General features: G+C 45.5%; 1 protein-coding gene across 1 annotated transcript in view; it reads left to right on the forward strand.

Moving 5' to 3' along the window:
* Positions 1–19,981, forward strand: part of ENTPD3 (ectonucleoside triphosphate diphosphohydrolase 3) — a 357,567-nt gene that overhangs the window by 222,611 nt on the left and 114,975 nt on the right. Inside the window, exons 3-4 of the mRNA XM_069648766.1 lie at positions 14,394–14,511; positions 18,912–19,062. Coding sequence (XP_069504867.1) covers positions 14,394–14,511; positions 18,912–19,062 — 269 coding nt within the window. The remainder of the gene's footprint in view (positions 1–14,393; positions 14,512–18,911; positions 19,063–19,981) is intronic.

Raw genomic sequence — 19,981 nt, forward strand, 5'->3', positions numbered from 1 at the left:
TATTTCACCTCATACTCCACGCGGGCTAGAGGGATGGTCACCCTGATCCATAAATCACTTAAGTTTGTCCTCCACAAAAGCTACATAGATTCTGAAGGGAGGTACGTCATATTCCATTGTGCCATAGCCAACAGGGATTATTTGCTGGTGAATACCTACGGCCCCAATGTCGATTCTCCTGAATTTATCGACCAAGTGGTAGCAATATTACTGGGATATGTCGGAGTGCAGATCGTCTGGGGAGGGGACATGAACTTCATATTAGATACCGCAATGGACAGGACTGGTACAGCCCCTAGACCCCTGTCAGGTGCGGTGCGTAGATTGTTATCCCACAGCGCGACACTTGCCATCCATGACGTATGGAGGGCCCTACACCCGCAAGCGCGCGAGTTTACATACTATTCGTCAGTTCACGACAGCTCCTCCAGGATCCACATGCTTCTTCTGTCCGGCCCTATGGTGGGCAGGGTAGTGGAAGCGCAGATACTTGCGCGCACACTCCCTGACCACTCCCCGATCTTACTAACCCTGGAACTGGGGAGAGCCGCCCCCACTATTAACACATGGCAATTTAAATCATCCGCTCTGCGGGACATAGTATTCAAGGCAGACATCCTTGCCGACATTCAGACCTATTTCGAACACAATTTGCCCCAGTCCACTACTGCCGGGGTCCGCTGGGACGCTTTCAAAGCCTTTATCGGGGGGCGTCCATCTCTAGAGAGTCGGGAGTCCTTAAATCCATAAGAGCCGCCCTATCCCGCTCCGAGGCTAAACTGCGTGGCCTGGAATGTGCCCACCCGGCCTCGGCCGACCCTACTGTTCTCTCCCAGATCAGTGAGGAGCTCAAAACCTTTAATGAACAGGCTACTAGGGAGATACAGTACTTTAGCCGGCCACAGGTGGCACGTAAATACGGTGAGGGGGACAGACACGGGAAAACGCTAGCCACACTGGCATGGGGGGAATGGGGCCAAGCCCAAATAACCTGTATCAAGGACAGTTTGGGAGTTACACAGTGGTCCGACCAACAGATCCTTGAGGTCTTCACAGGCTTCTACTCGGAATTATACTCCCAGCCCACTGAACATGGAGACTCCCAGATGCGCGAGCTCCTGGATCAGATACCCACCACCATAGTCTCCCACGCCACCAGAGACCAATTGGACTCCCCTATCACTCTCAATGAAATAGTCGAGGCGATATCTGGTCTTCCTAAAGGAAAGACCCCAGGCCCGATGGGTTAACAGCCGAATTTTATCAGGAACACGTGGCAATATTGGCCCCCGAACTGCTCGAGGTATGGAATGAGTCACTCCGACTAGGGTCCCTCCCCCCGACACTCCGTGAGGCCGTCATCACGGTCCTGCTCAAGCCCGGTAAGCCTAGCGATGAATGCGGTTCCTACCGGCCCCTCTCATTGATGAACTTGGATACAAAAAGTTTTGCTAAGGTGATCGTTAACCGCTTCCTGCCTGTCATGTCCTATATGGTACATAACGACCAGTCTGGCTTTGTACCCGGGAGATCTACCTCTCTCAACATTAGACGGCTTCTCAATGTCATGCCAAGAATTGACCAGCAGGTGAGTGCGATCGCGGTCACCTTGGACGCCCAGAAGGCCTTCGATATGGTGTCTTGTAAGTATATGTGGATGGTCCTCGAGACCATGGGCATCGGGCCGAGGATGATCGCTTATATTAAGCTACTGTACACCTCCCCGGTCGCCAGGGTCCGTGTCAATTCCCCAACCTCCGATCTGTTCCCTCTATTCGAGCCTATGGCGGACTATGTCAGGGAACATCACTCACGTAAAGGGATACGGTTACAGGGGGACCCCGAAATAATCTCACTCTACGCGGACGATGTGCTTCTGTTCGTCAGAGACCCCGATATTCACCTAGACCCTATCCTGCGAGACATCACCCGCATCGGCATATATTCCGGCTTCACAATCAATTATGCCAAATCTGAACTCTTCCCCATCACGCGCTCCACAGTACGCCCCAACACTGAGTATCCTCTTCGGTGGTCCCCTAACGGGATCAAATACTTGGGAATCCAGGTGTCCATGACCAAAGACACTCTCCTGGCTGACAACTACTTGGCCACTGTAGAACAGGCTGAATCTAAAATAACGCGCTGGCGCCCTCTCCCGCTGTCCCTAGTGGGAAGACTCTCATTGGTAAAAGTGATATTACTCCCCAAGCTACTGTATATATTCACGAATGTACCTGTCTGGCCTGGTAAGAAATATTTTGCAGACCTCCATAAGCTGTGCGCTCGGTTCCTGTGGCACTCGGGGGCGGTGCGCAAAAAATGGCTCGCTATGTCACTTCCCTACGACAAAGGTGGTTTCACCGCCCCGATATGCTGCGGTACTGGATCGCAGCGCAGGCACAATTTGCCTCCTACTGGTACCCCGGGCCCCCCTCACGCCCCAATGTCAAGTTGGAGGCCCTTGCGGCATCTAACACCAACATAATCTCCTTAATATTACACCGTCAATACAAACCGGACTCACCTATTGATCCGGTTCGGACCACTGTGCAGGCCTGGGGGCGGATATTCGCCACTGGCGCAGAGGAACGCCCGTACTACAAATGGCTCCCCGCCTGGCACTTCCCCGGGCTGGAACCCACAAATGACACGGCCCTGGCACGACACTGGCAGTCCCTGGGATACGTGGCCTTGACTGATTTCTACCCGGAGGGGCAATTCATCACACCGCACACCTGGAGGCCTGGCCACTCGGGATCACCGTTGGAGCTCCTACAGTTTTATAGGCTCCGCGCTGCCTTCCGCGATGCCTGGCCTGGGTTTCCCGCTGAACCCCCGGACTCCCCTGGAATCTCCTACATCGCCAACTCTGGTGGGGCCCGCGGGGTTGTACCCTCATTGTATAAACTCCTCCTAGCCTCTTCTCCACCGCAACCCCTTGGGGCCCGGGACGACTGGGCGTCCGAACTAGAATTGGAACTCACCGACCAGCTATGGACGAAAATGTGCACCCACACTAATAAAGTTTCCCTGAACTTCCGCTACCGTACCATTCAACACAAACTGTTGAACAGGTTATATTACACTCCACGCAGGATCTCCAGGTTCGCTCACTCCGACCCAAGGCTTTGTCCCCGCTGCAGGGCAGAGGACGCGGGCCATCTGCACATGTTCTGGTCCTGCCCGAGGTTGGTGGCATTCTGGGACGAGATCCTGAAAACTCTGTCAGCAATATGTGACATAGTAGTCGGCCCCGACCCACTGGGGGTGCTGTTTGGGGTGTGGGGGACCGAGGTACCCAGAGATGCCACTAAGTTTTTGAATGTCAGCCTTATAATTGCCAAGAAGTGTGTGTTGCAGAACTGGAAGTCCTCCTCCCCACCTACATTCCAGAAATGGCTGAACTTGTTGACATGGTCTCGGAACTGTGAGGAGGAGTACCTCTCTACCCTCCCGGCCCACTCCCGGCCTAAAAACATCTGGACCCCCTTCAATAGCTATCTTAATAGCCTAGACGCATCTTCCTCTGGAGACAATTCATCCCAAGCATCTGTGTAATGTGCCTCAGCCCTGGGCGCTTCTGTGATTCCACATCCATGACCTCTATTGTATTACTGTTTTTATGCACCACTATTGTCATTTGTATTTTGCTAATCCTGGCTGCTCTGATGTTTGTGTAAGCTGTTCACCTCTGCCCTCAAAAATAAAAGTTTAAAAAAAAAAAAAAGAAATGTGAACGCCCATTACAGCAAAAACAGTTAGGGAGATGGGGAAAGATTGTTTTTAACTTCCAAGTGAAAGAAACGTTATTGTTCGGACGTTGAATCTAGTGATGAATACTTTGGTTTGAGATTAGAAAGAGAAATGTATTCAATTTACAGAACAATTCTTTTGTCAGTGATCCATCGAAGTTATAATGATTTTGGGGAACAACATATAATTTTTGTTGTCTCGGTTGTCAAACAACAACATATATAGAGTAAGCATACTCGTTACTTGGATTTCAAGGGCGTACTGCAGCTTGAAGTTCGTGCAAAGGGACCATCATCATTCGCAACACAGATCTTGTGTGGCAGGCTGCCCTGAAGTCATGCAGCTCGGTAACGCATAGAGGTGGTGTGTCTTCTTTGGCAATGTATGCCAAGTAGCCAGAGTTTTCTCTGCAACAGCAGTTCTCCAACACAGTTGGCATAACCTCACATCGATGGCAGGTACACCAGGTGGAAACGTCTTCCAGGCGACTGGGCTCAGGCTCCACTGATGGATCATCAAGAGTTTCATCTGATCCTCATCGTCTCGGCTTCTTTCTCTTTCAAGGATTTCCTTTTCTGAATATTCATGCTCGTACAGGTAGGGCTGAATTGTTGCCATAGTTCCAGAATATTGAAGAAGTACAACATCAACAGTGAGATAAATAAAAATGTTTTTGTTTGTATTCAGTGGCAAAATTAGGTTTTTCATTAAAATTCAATGTTGAAGAAAGCCAAGCGAAGTAACAAACATGTTACAAAAACCCATTGTGCACAGACAAGATTAATAGGCTCAAAATTTGAAAGCATGCAAGGATACATGTAACGAACATGCCATGTTAAAGCAGAATTTAAATAAAAGCATTTGTACATAATATAAGAAATGAATAAATAAAAAGCAACTACTGAGTTAATTCATTTTTGGCAGCGTCGTCCTTGGAGGACAGCTGAACAGAGCAGAAACAAGTCAGGTAGGCTCGAAATTAAATACACTGACGCAAAGGAAAAAGAAAATCCAACAATGTGTGATCAGAAAAGATTTGTTTACACTTGTGGAAAGAGGCGTCTTGCCATTTCCATGGAGACACGTCAATAGATTGCGCACAGAGGACATTGACATTGACATGAGATGTGCATTGGTGTTGTGAAAAGGGGCGTGAGAGTCAGCTTTAGGGGCGGGTGATCTCAATTACTGCCACAAGGGAACTTGAATTTAGGGAAATGGATAAGCACAAGATGGCGGTACCCGAAATGTTGTTCATTCATCACCATGACGATTCTTCTTTCTTGCTTCCACAGAGACTCCCACTTATTGATTCCGTCAATCATCTCTTTCCTACAACAAGGTTTTGTTTTCAGAGCTCTCACTGGTGCTACTAATTGTGTTCACATCCCTAGATGTGATTCAGTTAGGCCTGTTTTTCACATTCTTAAGTCCAGAAAAAGACAGAGAACTGCATAAAATAGAAGACAGGAAGTAAAATACTGCACTGTGTTGAAAACATGTCTTCCAAATTTGTGTTCTCAGAAGCATTGGTAACCACATCCACTAGATGATATCTTCAGGGTAGGAAATGGGCTCGAACAAGACGGACTTGAGCTCCAGCAAACATTGTTATGCAGGTGCGCTGTCCGTCCAGAGGCCCAAAACCCCTATGCTAGCTAGGTCAGCCAGGCAGTACCAAAATCTGCTCCCTATACTCGCATAAGCTGAAGCAATGTTCAACGTATTACCAAGTCCGTGCAAGAACAGCCAAAGCCTCAGATTGTGTGGACAAGCTGTCCAAATGGGTCTATATTTCTTGTGATTTACATATTTATTTTTGTTAGGGTGAGTATTGAGATAAATGAGACGAGCAGAGAGCCCAAGCTGCATTACTTGATCTGAAAGGGTTTCATGCTGTATCACTATCACAGACATATTTCAAATGCAAAACGTGGTCATTCTTTGGTTCCCAAAATGCTCTTTGCTTTTATGCAAATCGCCAGAATGGGGTTCCGTGAAGAGATAAGGTGCTTCTCACCTTGAGCTGGTGCTCCGCCCATGAGCCTTGCTCACCTACCCCCCTACCACTGCAACCCCCTCCAGCATGATGAGCGGGAGGGGGACCCAGAGTACGCTTTTCCCATTTCCAGCACTGGATATCGGTTATCTTTATTTTCTGGCCAGTCACTCACCTCACTTCCTGTCACCACAGCAATCCTTGCACCAATCCACTTCCTCTTTTGTCTTCCTTTTTATTCTCTCAGATTTGAAATGCAACACTGGAGAAATCTACCTATAATCATACATCACGATTGACTACGTTTGATTGTCACAGAAGTTATTTACTTTCAAAAACCAAAGCAGGGATTATTTTGATGCGGATAAGAAAGCCATGGAATGTGTGTCTTCTCCCATAAGGTTCAGGGGAATGCTGCTCGGAAGGTTGAAAGACAGAGGGCCTCATTACACGGTAGGTGGTAAGGGTTTACCGGTACCGGTAAGGGCACCGGTACTGGTAAACCCCTACAACCTTACTACGAGGTCCCTTTGCGGGACCCAACCTTAACGGCTGGTTTTACCAGCCATTAAGGAACGGGCCCGCTAAAGGACCTTGGTGCTAATTACAGTACCGCAATTTGCGGTACCGTAATTAGCGCCTTCCCCATCCCCATTGAGCCCTATGAGCCCTATGGGGGCAAAAATGGGAATGGGGAAGTGCCTTGGTGAATGGGGAATTACCGCCCCCACTCACCTTGGAGTAGGGCGGTAATTCCACCATCCACCAAGGCGGACAGGGTAAAATACCGGCGGCAACCATGGCGCTAATAGCGCCATGGTTACCGTTTACTGTGTAATGAGGCCCAGAGTCTGGCCAGTCAGAATTCAATCATGTGCATGCTGATTTCACATCTCCACAGATCATTGAAGATCTACACAGGAGGCCTGTACCAATAAAGCGTGGGCCTGCATGACATTCCTCACAGACATGGCTACTTCCCATAACTGTGCACTTCTGGTTATTAACAAAGATGTATTTTAGCGATGGCTGGGTGGGCAGGGCAGCAATGTGCAGTTTCACCCCCATTACAACTTGGGCAAAGGGGTAATACATATATTCTAAGGCAATGTACTAAAGGGTCCGAAATACCCCTTCGGTGAACTGAAAATTACCCTGGCATCTTCAGACGCGGTGCAGGGAAATGACGATGCATGGGGGCGCATCGCGTTTGTGAGTATGGGAGACACTGACAAAATCAAGGGCATGTATCCAATGCCCATCGCCCCTTAAAATCCTAGCTTTGCCCAGCTGTGCACTGTACAAATAAGGAACATCTGCAAATCTGTAAATGTACATAGGTGCAGCTTTCCCAATTTTCCCATGCACGAGTGCATGCACAAAGTGAAGAATGTGTTTGTTGTGAATGAAGACCATGGGGAGTTCCTTGGACCATGGGATAAACTGACTTCAGTAGCAATAGTAAATGCTTTCTCTCCTGCAATACAGTAGTTGCCTGCCTGGAAAGTGAGAGAGGAAAAGCGGAAGTCAGCTGAAGCTAGCAATACTGGCAATCCATTCCTCGCTTAACACCACCCGTGCTTTACAGTCTCCTTTCTGAAAAACGTGCAGTATATTCATAGATTGTGCTCACATGTAGTGCTGCATACAGAATCCTCCTGCTTCTAAGCACTCTAATACAAGCGATTCATTTTACTAAATGTAATGGTATTCACTGTTCTCTATCAACCTCGGGAGGATGAAGAGCTGGGTCACCCCAGCCTTGTCTTCACCCCTTTTAAATAGTTTTTCTTCTAATATCAGAACAGGTGCAACCCCTGTTCTGCCACGGCAACCGTCTGGCCTCTTCCTCCTAATTACTTTTTAAAAAAAACATTTTATTGAGTTATAAACACAACCAAACAATGCAAACCAAACAAACAGTTCATGTTCCAACAGTTTCATTACACTTTCTTAACTTCTAGCCACTACTTCCCTTATCCCACCCCCCTTTACGAGTCTATTGCTTTAAACATTCAGTTTCCACATCCTGTGGTACGGTCTCCTCTTCTACAGGCTCCGCCGGGTCACCTATTGACCCAAACAGTTCGGCTATCAATGATTTCCAGGCCATCAGGGAATCAGTCTCCTCCTCCCCCACTGTGCTACTTGCTTCTTGCCATACCATGGTTTCTGCTTCCGCCCATTTTTGCAAATCTCTCCACCACACCTCTACCTTTGGCACATGGCATGACTGCCATCCCATGGCAATTTTCCTTTTTGCAAGCACATGAGCCAGATCCCTCAGTTTACTCACGTGCCTGAGCTTCTGTGGTCTTCGGAACCCTCCCAGCAGACAGGCCCACACTGTATCCACTACAATCTTGACCCCCTTTTTTTTCTTTATTGTGATTTGGTTTACATGAAACCTTCCACAAATTCATATAAAAAACATAGTTTCACAATACATACACAAAGTAATCACATAAAAAAGTTTTTAGCAGTTACAATCAATACCATTTAAAAAACGAACAAGTGCAATAATTAGTGATATGTTCACTCTCCACATCAATCGAGACCAAAACAATTATCAGCTATCCTGTTCCTTTCCAATGAAAAGCTATCCTGTTCCTTATAAAAAGCAATCGATCTAATAGAGCTTAAAGCTTTACATTCCAAAATCCAATGTCTGAGACTTTCGATGGCATTAGGGCATTTACAAAAATGACATTCCACTGATGTAGCAGCTGCCCCATTCGGCATAGTCCAATTCCTCATTCTTTCCCCAGTATGGAATTTATTTAATTTAAAGCACTAGAAAACCTGTCTGATCTTATTACAAGGGAAGCACTGAAGATATATTGGCAAGTCCCCCAACTTTTGAGGAAACTTAGCGTAATCTCAATAAAAAGAGTATGGAGACAAAGACTCGGTGGTCAGCCTCCAGTCATCTTGAAAAAGTTTGAATCTGACTTAGTCAGGATTACCCATAAGTTTCATATCTGACGATCCAATTTGTGCCAATAGATCACTCATACGAGACCTAAACAAATTGCCTGAGGGAACCATACCAAGTTCTGGCATCTGGTGAAATTCAACAAAAAGAGAATTAGCGGGCGGGCCCTCAGGAGCTTCGAATAGATCACTAATTGTCTCCACTGTGCTCTAGCGTTTAAAGAGACAAGATTCAGTTCATGATGCATCACCGAGTTCGGGATGGATGTAGCCAGTATACATTCTTCCACAAAATCCCTTGCATAGTGTCTAGACATGGACCCAAATCAACAGACACCATATCCAGCCCGTACAATAGGACTGGTTCTACTTTCCCCAGGTAGTATTTAATCGCTGGTAAAAGGGAAAAACCACACACCTTTCTTACAATGCGCTTTATGTGGGACCTCAAAGGCATCAGTTTGTCCTTCAGCGTTTCTTTCCACATCTTTAAGGATGGGGCATAGGTCGAATTGTATCCCAGGTAGCGAATAGAGGTCATCCTCTCAACAAGTCCTAAACCCAGTGACCATCGCATAACTTTAGTCTTTTTCCCATTAGAGAATACAACCACTTTGGACTTATCGCCGTTAGTCATTCAAGTCGTTGTCATCAAGTTGCCTTCTGATTACTTTTATTTGTTACTTTTTCTTTCTAACTTTCTCACCTTTTCTTACATTTGTTTATCAAAACCATGCCTTAGCGGCGGCAGCACCCGGGCAGTAAACCAACAATGTGGCATCCCCATTCCACCCATGTGCACCGGATCATGGAAGGGAGGGGCACATTTTTCAATAGGCTCCGATGCAAAAGCATCAGCACCCTATTGTTATTAAATGCTCCCCGCTTAATTTCTATAGGGCGCCTGCCACGCCTTCTCCCACCACACCAGCTCGGTGGGTTGGGGGGACCTTGGGAGAATCCCAGATGGCCCTCCAGGCATTCGCCCGGTGGCCGTGCCCTAAGGCCGGCCCTGTTCAAAATCTTTATGTTTTTGAACTTTTTTTTGCCAAACTTTCTCTTTCGAACTTTTTGTGGAATTGGTTCCATATGCCATGTTAAAACAAGCAATGGTTTATCTTCCACATAAGCCAGTCGTAGTGTTTGCTAAATAGCTCCAAGCAGCAACAAGCAGCTCGGATATTCCCGCCACACCGAGTGGAAAAAGAACAGAGACTTACAGCCCTGTACGGTAGATCACAATATCTCATCACACAAGGCACTGTGCTTCCGGTCGGAGGGAGCACATACTGTTATGTTATGTTATGTTATGTTAAATTTACTTGTAAAGCACACAGTCACCCAAAGGTATCATGGCGCTATGGTGAGGAGGTCAAACCAGTCAACAAGGAGAGCCTAAAAGAGGTGAGTTTCTGCCTTTCTGAAAGCTAGATAATTAGAGATTTTCTTTGTGGTCCTAGGAAGATCATTTCACAGCTCTGCCATTGCAACAGGGAAGGCACGTCCTCCGACTCGGGTCCGTTTGTAAATGGGCCCTATTAACAGGTCAGCAGAGGCTGAGCATAGTGGCCGGCGGGGAGCGTAAGGCGAAAATTTCACCTGCAGTTATTCAGCCCCTTGTCCATGAATGGCACAGTGGACAATGCATAGTGCCTTGAAATTGGTTTGCTGAGTCACCGGGAGCCAATGCAAGGCTCGGAGAACTGGAAATATATGGGCACCATAAGGAGAGCCAGTGGCAACCCGGGCGGCCTGATTTTGAAGTTGTTGCAGCCGATGTAAAGGGAATTACAATAATCCAGGTGCAAGATCACCATGGCCACCACCACCGGGGGGTGCAGGGATCATTGAGAACACCTTTTTTAGTGTTTTGAGCTGAAAGTGGTTGGCTTGTCACACAGCTGCTACCTGCTTGTCCATAGACAGGGAGGCTGACAGTACTACCCCAAGGTTTTTAACCTTGTCCACTGGGGTGGGAAGGGGGTTCAGGGAAGAAGGCCAGAAGGAAGACACCCAAAGTGAATATACTGCATCATACTCTGGCCTTTTACAATCAGCTCCGTAAACACATCAGTCCCAGTCACTCTTGAGTAGCCTATCCCCAAGCTCCTCGTACACCGAACATTGGTGTGGCACACCAAGGCCCTCATGACTATCCACACTGCTATGCAGTGGTCGAAGTGAGTGGGAACGCCAGGGAGCAGCGTTCCACTACTTTTATTTTTAACTGTTAACAATTCCACTACTTTTTGCAGCCATTTTCACCATTCCGTAACTGTTCCTGGCGAAGTTAAAGCACACTTCTCCACGTTAGCACCAGATATCGGTTTCCGCTAAACTGAAATCTGTTTCAACTCAATTGGCTATCATCCAGCATGACTGCAACCCTTGAAAAATGTGTTGCACGTTGCTCCCTTCCTGCCTACTCTGTCCCCCACCAGGGTCACAGTTCCACTACTTTTTCTGGCACGGTTCTACCACTGCTGTGGTTTTTAATTCCAACAGCCATGGCCTATGCCCATAGTTGGCATACCCAGATGGGTTACCTGAAAGAGATGCAGGTTGCAAACCCTTCACGCCATGAGTAGGGTCGATCATAGAGTGAATTTATACATACCGACTTGGAATAATTTGAGGCGGTGCATCCTGTGTTGAAACCTGTAACCAACAATTTGGCACAGATCTCTTCCACACATGCATTAACTCACTAAGCCATCGTACACACAGAGTGTTTCATTTTTGGAAGTTCCTTGCATATCGAAAGTCTGCAGGTGTATTCCAATTGAGGCAAGCTTACAGTCCAAAGGTTTACTGCAGAACTTGGTCGTGCATCGTATCCCAAGCCTTTACTCACTGGGGAGGTCTTGACCTCAGTAATACTTTCTACTGCAATCAAGCCAAAGGAGGGAGGTGCATGGGCTAGTTTGTATCTCCCATGTGTTAAGGAATAAGAGATCATGTCAATCAACGCAAACCTAAAATATCTATGTTTGGTGCCTCCATCTATTTGTCGGGTAAACCCATAAGTCACAGTGGCCCTCATTACGACCCTGGCGGAGTACCATGGTGCAATTTGCACCATGGTCCATGGCGCTAAGCTGCCAACTCCGCCATGGTGGTTGGCGGACTTAACGCCCCATTCCGACCTTGGCGGGGCGGTAAGTCCCCAATCCCCATTTACCCTTCCCCATTCCCATTTTTGCCCCATAGGGTATAATGGGAGTGGGGAAGGCGTTAATTACGCCACCGTAAATTACGGTGGCATAATTAACAACAAGTCCCGTAGCGCCATGGATTTTTCCGCCTGGAAAAAGCAGGCGAAAAAAGCACTATGGCGCTACGGGAACTCGTAGTCAGGCGGAAAGGTACGCCATGCTTTACGCCGGCGTAAACCCCTTTCCGCCAGGGTCGTAATGAGGGCCAGTATGTCTTTTGAAATCCATGTTCCATGCGCCATTTATGTTTAGCTCATTTCTTCTGTATGTGTGTATCAACCACTGTCCCTTGTAAGTGCTAATAGTATCACTTAGTAAAACGAATTACCAGAATGAAGCACTAAAATTCCACTGGGGAACTGCAAGATCAAATCCAGTGATTCATATATATATTTTTTTTAAATAAAGAACACAAATACCATAAGGCCATAATGAGGGAGTAGCACCTTTCTTTCCACAGAGAGCGTGGGTGCCACTTTGAGATCAACGTAAGGGATGAGGGTATTGCATTATTCAATAAGGTTGTGAACAATGAAAGCAGAGAATTATATTTAAGTGAGCTTATACAACTTTGGATTGGGAATAGTGTGTTTCCAGTAACAAGTGGGAACAATGTGCTTTTTTGTGCACTTTGTCCACACTCCTTTACTATAAAAGAACCCTGATGAATGCACTTGACTAAGGCAAGGAGGCAGAAACATGCTGGAGTTACAAACACAAAAGTGAGATGTGTTCTATTGGAGAGGAGACTCTGTGAATGTACCGTCTGCCATTTGCATGTGGGGTTTTCATCCCAAATTGAGTCTTTTTAAATGAACCGAAACCCAACAAAAAGTGGTAAGTGGTCAAGTGGAAACAGGCTTTTATTAATTTAGCGATTCTGGGATTGCACCATTTGTACAAGTGTACTATTCATTGCAGCTAACATGTAGCTTCAAGGAATGGAGGTCTTGAATGGTGGCCCACACAATTGCAATCGTGGGCAAGTAACGCCATTAAATAGCCCCTTAGATCTTTCTTCAATTTGTTCATTTTTCTAAGAGCTGCTTTTGGTGCATGCCAGATGATGAGAACCGGAATGACCCTCCACATTACCCTGGGATCAATGACTGATAAGAGGGTCAGCCAAGCGTTTCTGAAGATGCTATGCATGTACATTTTTCATTATTACATGAAAAAGAGCATTGGACCATTGTTGTCTTGATACAACCTGTATGTAATCAACAACCTTAATATCTGTACCCTGAGATCTTTTAATTAAGAATTGCAAATGCTGTGCCTATAGTCCACTTAAGGACTAAGTTATCTGGCAGTATATGGCAATTGATTTTTTTTTCCATGTGATGGTTGACCAGAGAGGGACGTATTTGTAGTTGTCATTTCCTCCAAGTTTAGAAGATGCAAACCCTCCTCTGCTTTTAATAAGAGCCTTCTGTCCACACCCATACACTCCATCCACCCTCTGCCAGGAATGGAGCCTCAATTACTCATTTTTACTAAACAGTGACAACTAGTTAGAGTCTCAACTCCAGATCCTCAAGCCACTCCTCAGTGGAATTCCCTTGTCACACTCCACTACCCCTACTACCTGAGGGCATCCTTGGTACCTATATCTAAATCTGCTCACTGGAAGGCCCCGTTTGAAGATCCTTGCAGAGCCCCAAAATGCCTGCTGCAATTATTCGATAATTACATTTTGAAATGGCAATTTACAGTACCTAAAAAGATACAAAAACCTCTCATTCTTCTAACTGACACTGTTCCATCACACATTTGCTTTAGGAAAGAGAGCTTCTGTTTCATGGCCCATGCAGCACTCTTAGAGATTCACAAGCCAATCCTAACTTAAACTCCAGGATAGGCACTCAAAGGCTGTCTTCTCATTGCCATCTTTTGGTTTGGTATTTGTTTATTGTATAGTGCAACATTCATCTTGCAAAGGTATCTCGGTGCTATTAAAAAGCCTAGACCAGATAAATATGCCAACCTGTTTACTGTGGGAATAAACGTTTTTTGAGATTAGGTCGAGAATCTAAATGATTTGGGATAAGGTGGATGTGCAGAGCTAAGCGATTCCCCATGTTTGACAGAGATAGTCAATACTGGCCTTATGGGTGTTCTTGGATAGTCTCGGTATGCTTAGTGTGCTTGGATAGTCTCTCTATGCTTAGTGTGCTTGGATGGTCTCTCTATGCTTATTGTGCTTGGATGGTCTCTCTATGGTTAGTGCGCTTGGATAGTGTCTCTATGCTTAGTGTGCTTGGATAGTCTCTCTATGCTTAGTGCGCTTGGATAGTGTCTATATGCTTAGTGTGCTTGGATAGTGCCTGTATGCTTAGTGTGCTTGTTAGTCTTGGTATGCTTAGTCTGCTTGGATAGTCTCTCTATGCTTAGTGTGCTTGGATAGTCTCTGTATGATTGGTGTGCTTGGATAGTCTCTCCATGCTTGGTGTGCTTGTCATTTTAGAATGTCATCTTTTTTTCCTAAGCATGGAATCGTGCTTGATGCCGGATCCTCTCGGACAACTGTGTACGTGTACCAGTGGCCTTCAGAAAAGGAGAACAACACGGGAGTAGTCACCCAGACCTTCAAGTGCAATGTTAAAGGTGAGAATAAAACTGCTTCTCGGGCACTGCAATGTATGTGTGGTATAGGGAGCGGATCTGTCACAAGGGACAGGAGGAGGACAGTTTAGGAATATCATGTGGTTTGTGTTACTCCTGACGGGATGCCTCTTCTGCGTTACTAATCCATACGCTACAATTTAGCCACATGTTCACACTCTCATTTGGTTAAAAAATGTAACAATGGAGCCTGAATTATGTGTCGCTCTGTTTTAACAAGAACAAGGGCCAATTTCCAGAAACTTTGCACCAGTCTAAGTGCAAATTTGCATAGTATTAGTACTAGGGCAAACATTCCCAGGTGCAAAATAAATACTTTTCTTTGCAATTTTGCACAAGAACAACATTTGCCTTAGTGGTAATACCATATGTGGCAAACTAAAAGGAGGACTTGGACAACAGTGGGTCATGGTACACATGTGTGTTATAATCTATGCTTATGAGCATAGGCTCATAACTAGGCTGTGGAATGGTGAGGGTGTCATCATGTACAATGTGGAGGTTCAGCTGTTCTATTATTGACGGTTGGCTTGTCAGTGAGAAAAGGTGTTGATGGGGTGTGGGGCTGTCCCAGTGTTTTCTCCCTTATACTTGTATCCTGTGTTTCCCCTACAATCCTAATGTTTGATGGAAGAGCTGGACCTGGACATTTAAGACTCATTATAACTTACCTCGAGTACCAGGAAACCTTCTTTCCTACAATGTGTTTATTCAAAATAAAATAAAAACACCGAACTGGCCCTTAACTAGGAGGGACATTCCTAGTTAACTAGTTAAAACAAAAACTAAGGGTGCTTGTCGTGGTCCAAATTCCTAAATTCCTAACTAGTCCTATTGCTTTAGAAAACCGATCGAAGAGGAAAAGGAGACTTGTAGAACAACCTCGGCATTTGCTTTGCCTGGCCAGGCCCTTGGAACACTTATCTCAGTGCCTGAGTTCTTTTAGGATATCACTTTTCAATATCCAGTCTTTGTGTACAGTGCATCAATTAAAATATAAGTGTCTTTTATACAGTTCTTGTTTTCCCCATTTCTGGAAATTGAAAATTCCTCTTGCTTTATCTCACGCATTGATCCCGGATCCATGTGCCTTTACCAGTCGTACACATTCATCCAGGATTACTTTTGCGTTTATTCTCTTTCAACTGCCTCTTGTGGCACTGGGACTACCCAAAGTCCAGTAGCTCTGTGGTAGATCTGTTATTCCTCAAATAAAGCACTTTGATAAATGTGTTGGCTACCCCAGCCTGGATGCAAAGCATACATACTCCTTTGACTCCCTGGTCCACAAGATGTGTGTCCATTTAATCTCTTACTTTTGTACACCAAAACCCTCTTCCCCAGCCTTCATAGATAGTGTTTGTAGTTTTGTGGCACTTTTCATATAGGTCTGCATGCCCGTTCCATGCTTTCAGACGCTCATTCTCACAGTGTCTTCTCCAGCCTTGATAGGTGATATTAGCAACACTCTCATTTCAGATTATCAGGGGCTTGTGCTCATTTCTGCTTCCCAGGTTTTCATATCAGGAATGGCTACGGCAATCTCTGACACCACAGCTTGTCGCCTACATTGACCTCCTCAAGACGGGAGCGTTATTCTCCCCATTCATGATCATCCCACTTACACCAGCCCTCGCCATGTGGAACTCAGAGCTTCGGGCTGCCTGCTTGATTCTGGTTTTGGCGTCAGTTGCTGGGCACCTGGCCCACCACTGTGTTAGTGGTCATGCCATTATAAAAGACATCTAGGCTCCTTCCCTGCTCAAGGGCTCCCGATTTCTCAGCGTACCAGCTTCGTAGCCTCCAGTTAGCAGGCCTTGCTCCTGCTACGCAACCACTTGCTCCGCTCTTGTGCCTAGCTCCACCCGTCCAGGACGTCCAGGATTCCACAGGCTTGCCTCTGCGTACCGTGGAATCTCCATCCTGCATAGGGGTCACGCACGGCTTCCCCAGTCTGTCTCCATTCACAGTTCTTCTTCTGTGCCCACACATCATCACCATCAGAAAAAGTGTCTCTCTCTTCATTTACGTCAGCTCTCAGATAACAGTCAGCATTACCTGTAGCCAATAGGGAGGAAGGAGGTTTGTTGGTACTTATAGTAAAAACTTGAGAACACTCAGTTCTTTCCAGCCCCATGTATGCGGACAACATTTTATTATTATTATTATTATTATTATTATTATTATTATTATTATTAACGTAGCCCTTTCAGGATAGTCCCCTGGGGGGGAATCTCACCCAGTGAGGTCCCACTGGCCCAGACCCCAGAGAGGGTCTTGCATAACAGACTCTAGCTGATTGGCCTCACCTGCGTAGCCTCACAGGGGATGGCTCCCCTGAGGGGAGAAGGGACGAATTGTTCCGATTCATCACACATTCCATATTGGCGTTAAGGCAAACATTGCCCGATGCAAAAATGCTTTGAAAGAATATTAACTTGCACTAGCGCAATTTTTGCTCTAGTGATAATACCATGCACAATTGCATTTGCACCAGAGCAAAGTTTCTGTAATACGGCCCCATGAGACTACCTGTCAGGTGAGTTAATCAGAATGCATGGGCAAATCCCCCAGGAAATGACATATGGGTATTTGCTCATTCCGTTCATAAATTAGTGAAACCGTGTGAATATTTGTAGGCCACTTGGGGCTTGCAAATAGCCATGGGTGATTTGATTCACAATTACCTGTGCATATTCATGTGTCTAACCTGAGAATATTCGTGGTTGAACTTGGAAGAACTTCCATTCTTCCTGGTAACCGCAGCTTCCTTAGAGCCACAGGATCGCCCTCCCCCACTCTTTTACATTCCCTTTTATCTCTATCTCGTTGTCTCCCTCTCAATCTCTCCCTCTCCTTCAGCCGCTCTGCTTTCTGGCTCTCTCTTTCTCTTCTCTCTCGCTCTCATTCTCACGCTATGCCTCTTTCTCGTTCTATGGGTGTGAAAGCCTTTTTTGCCAGGAGCATGTTTACAAAAGCCACTCCACCCCATCTGCTAATGACAGCTGTGTGATTAGAGAAAACGCCAGGGGGCAGGAGAGGGATATCCTTCTTTAAAACGCAAAAAAAGGAAATTATTTAATGGTATTAACATTGTAAACCGGCTCATTTGAAAGTTGTACAATGTTCATTTCTAATGGTCACTTGCAGTGAATATTGTAGTCATGAGAAGAACGTTGCACTTGTCTTCCTGAGCAACAATGTCAAATCCTGGAATAACCACATGCATTATTTTCGGATAGAAGGTTATCATTCCAAGATGGACTGACTGGTGCACTTCCATTGTGTTCTTTTGAAATACCCCCATGAGAAAGAGGAAGTGAACAAGTAACCCCAGAGAGGGTTCCTGGCTGCTTTGCATAAAATCAAAGAGCATTTGGGAAAATAGTATGACCACAGATCTTGACATTTGACTAATATGTCTTTGATAAACAAGTTGCATGCTTGAATCACATACACATTTTATCTGGGTGATAGGATGACGGCGGCTGTGCACATGCTCTGCTCCCAATGCACAGGAATCCTGGGATCATTATAAATAAAGGGTAATAAATTAACTTAATGTAGCGGTTTATTTAAATAAACATATTCTCAGGGAGAAATCAACTGAAACTCTTATTGAGCAATTTTTGACTTGATTGCTTCAGTCATTTGAACACTCATTGTTGGCATTGTGGTTTGGGGCTTGCAACCCCAGAAAGTGCACGGTTGTTTTTTCAGCAAGCCTCGTATTGCCTGTTTGTGTGTCCGTTGGGAATTTAGAAAGAGCTTTTTGGTCAAATGAGAAATTAGCCACTGACAAGTTGCAATTGGCTAAAATATCGTGGAGATGCCAATCGGCCAATGTAGAGGATACTGTTTGTGATAATTAGCAACACATCCAGATTTAAGCCACTTATTCAGAACAGGAATACTCTGTAACCTTTTGCCTTGCATTAGGACTACCCACATAAAAAGTGCAGAGCTTGTGGGATACAGCAGGAACAGAAAATAGGTATTGTTAATTCCATGCGATCGTTGGTTTTTCTCATAATTTCCCATAATCTTTAGTTGAATTTCTTTCAGTCAAAAATGGCAATAAGTACTGCCCATTTTAACTTTGTGATTGTCATGATTGTTTGTTGGACTGTGTATAAGATTTTATAACCAATAAACACAATTAAATATAAATAAATACGTACTGCCAATCCCTGCCTCTTCTCCCAGTGGCCCACACCCCGGCAATTTTTCTTCCTTTGCGGGCTCTTCCCACCTCACTTATACAGTTCCTGCTTTGGTGCTAACTTTGATATAGTGAATCATACTTTTCTGTCAAAGAAATTGACTTGATGTCATCGTACTAATTCCAAGGAACGTCGTCCTGGCTATCCCTACTCTTTCAGGCCCAGGGATATCAAGCTACGCGAATAACCCGGATGGAGCAGCCAAATCGCTGGAAGACTGCACCAATAAAGTGAAGGAGAAGATCCCGTACCGTCAGCACAACAGCACCCCCGCTTACCTAGGAGCAACAGCTGGCATGAGACTACTCAGGTAAAAGGGAGTCTTGACAACTCACCGGACTAAATGGTAACACAACATACGAAGATCAATGCACAGTTAATTGATTTGTTGTTATAAGGTGTTTTTACTAAATTGATCATTTTTGTGTGCTCATGTTAGCCGCATTAGAGCGCCTTCCTTGCCATCATCTCCACATTCAGTCCACCCAAAAACAACTCCAGTCCCCAGTGCTCGTAAATATCACCCTCCTCGTAGTACATAACCTGAGATGCCTAGCATTGGAGATCTCCAAATTGCATAATGCAAATGGCATGTAATTGGGGATGAATGCCTAACTGTTGCACTACCTACAGCATCTACAGAATAGTGCTGCACATCATCTACTATGTCAAAGGTCGAGGACCACATCACTGCTGTCTTGGTCTCATTATATTCGATCCCCATCCAGGGACGTAATTTATGGACCGCCAGAGGTCGCAAATGTGACCCCTGAGGTCTCCCTTGCGACCACTGTGGTCTCCCTTGTGACTTCTTTTTTTTTGTAATGCAAGCTCCTGGGTTGTGGCCAGCACCATGTGGCTCTTTACTTCTGGAGTGGCTGGCTTTCTTGTTCAGACCCCTTAAAAAAAGAAGAAAAATAAGAACAGGAGTGCCACAAGTCTAACACTTTCAGCACTGACCCTAAATAAGAAAGAATAGTAATACCAAATAATGTGTCTTTGTGGAATTCTATAAAATAATTAGACTCATTAAAAGTTCATTTCAGGCACACTTCAGGGGGTGAGTCACTGATTTAGTCTGTTCTTAAACGCCTCAACTCAGCCTTTCATCCTTCTGAGGTCGATAAATGAGTACCAACACAGGTTGGGTGATATTGGGTGTGCATTTTTTCTATATAAAGTGCTTAAGCTTAAGTGCTACATAATAACGCAACATTATCATTTGGTCA

The sequence above is a fragment of the Ambystoma mexicanum genome, chromosome 2q (assembly GCF_040938575.1).
Source record: "Ambystoma mexicanum isolate Mex_15411 chromosome 2q, UKY_AmexF1_1, whole genome shotgun sequence".
Classification (NCBI taxonomy): Eukaryota; Metazoa; Chordata; class Amphibia; order Caudata; family Ambystomatidae; genus Ambystoma; species Ambystoma mexicanum.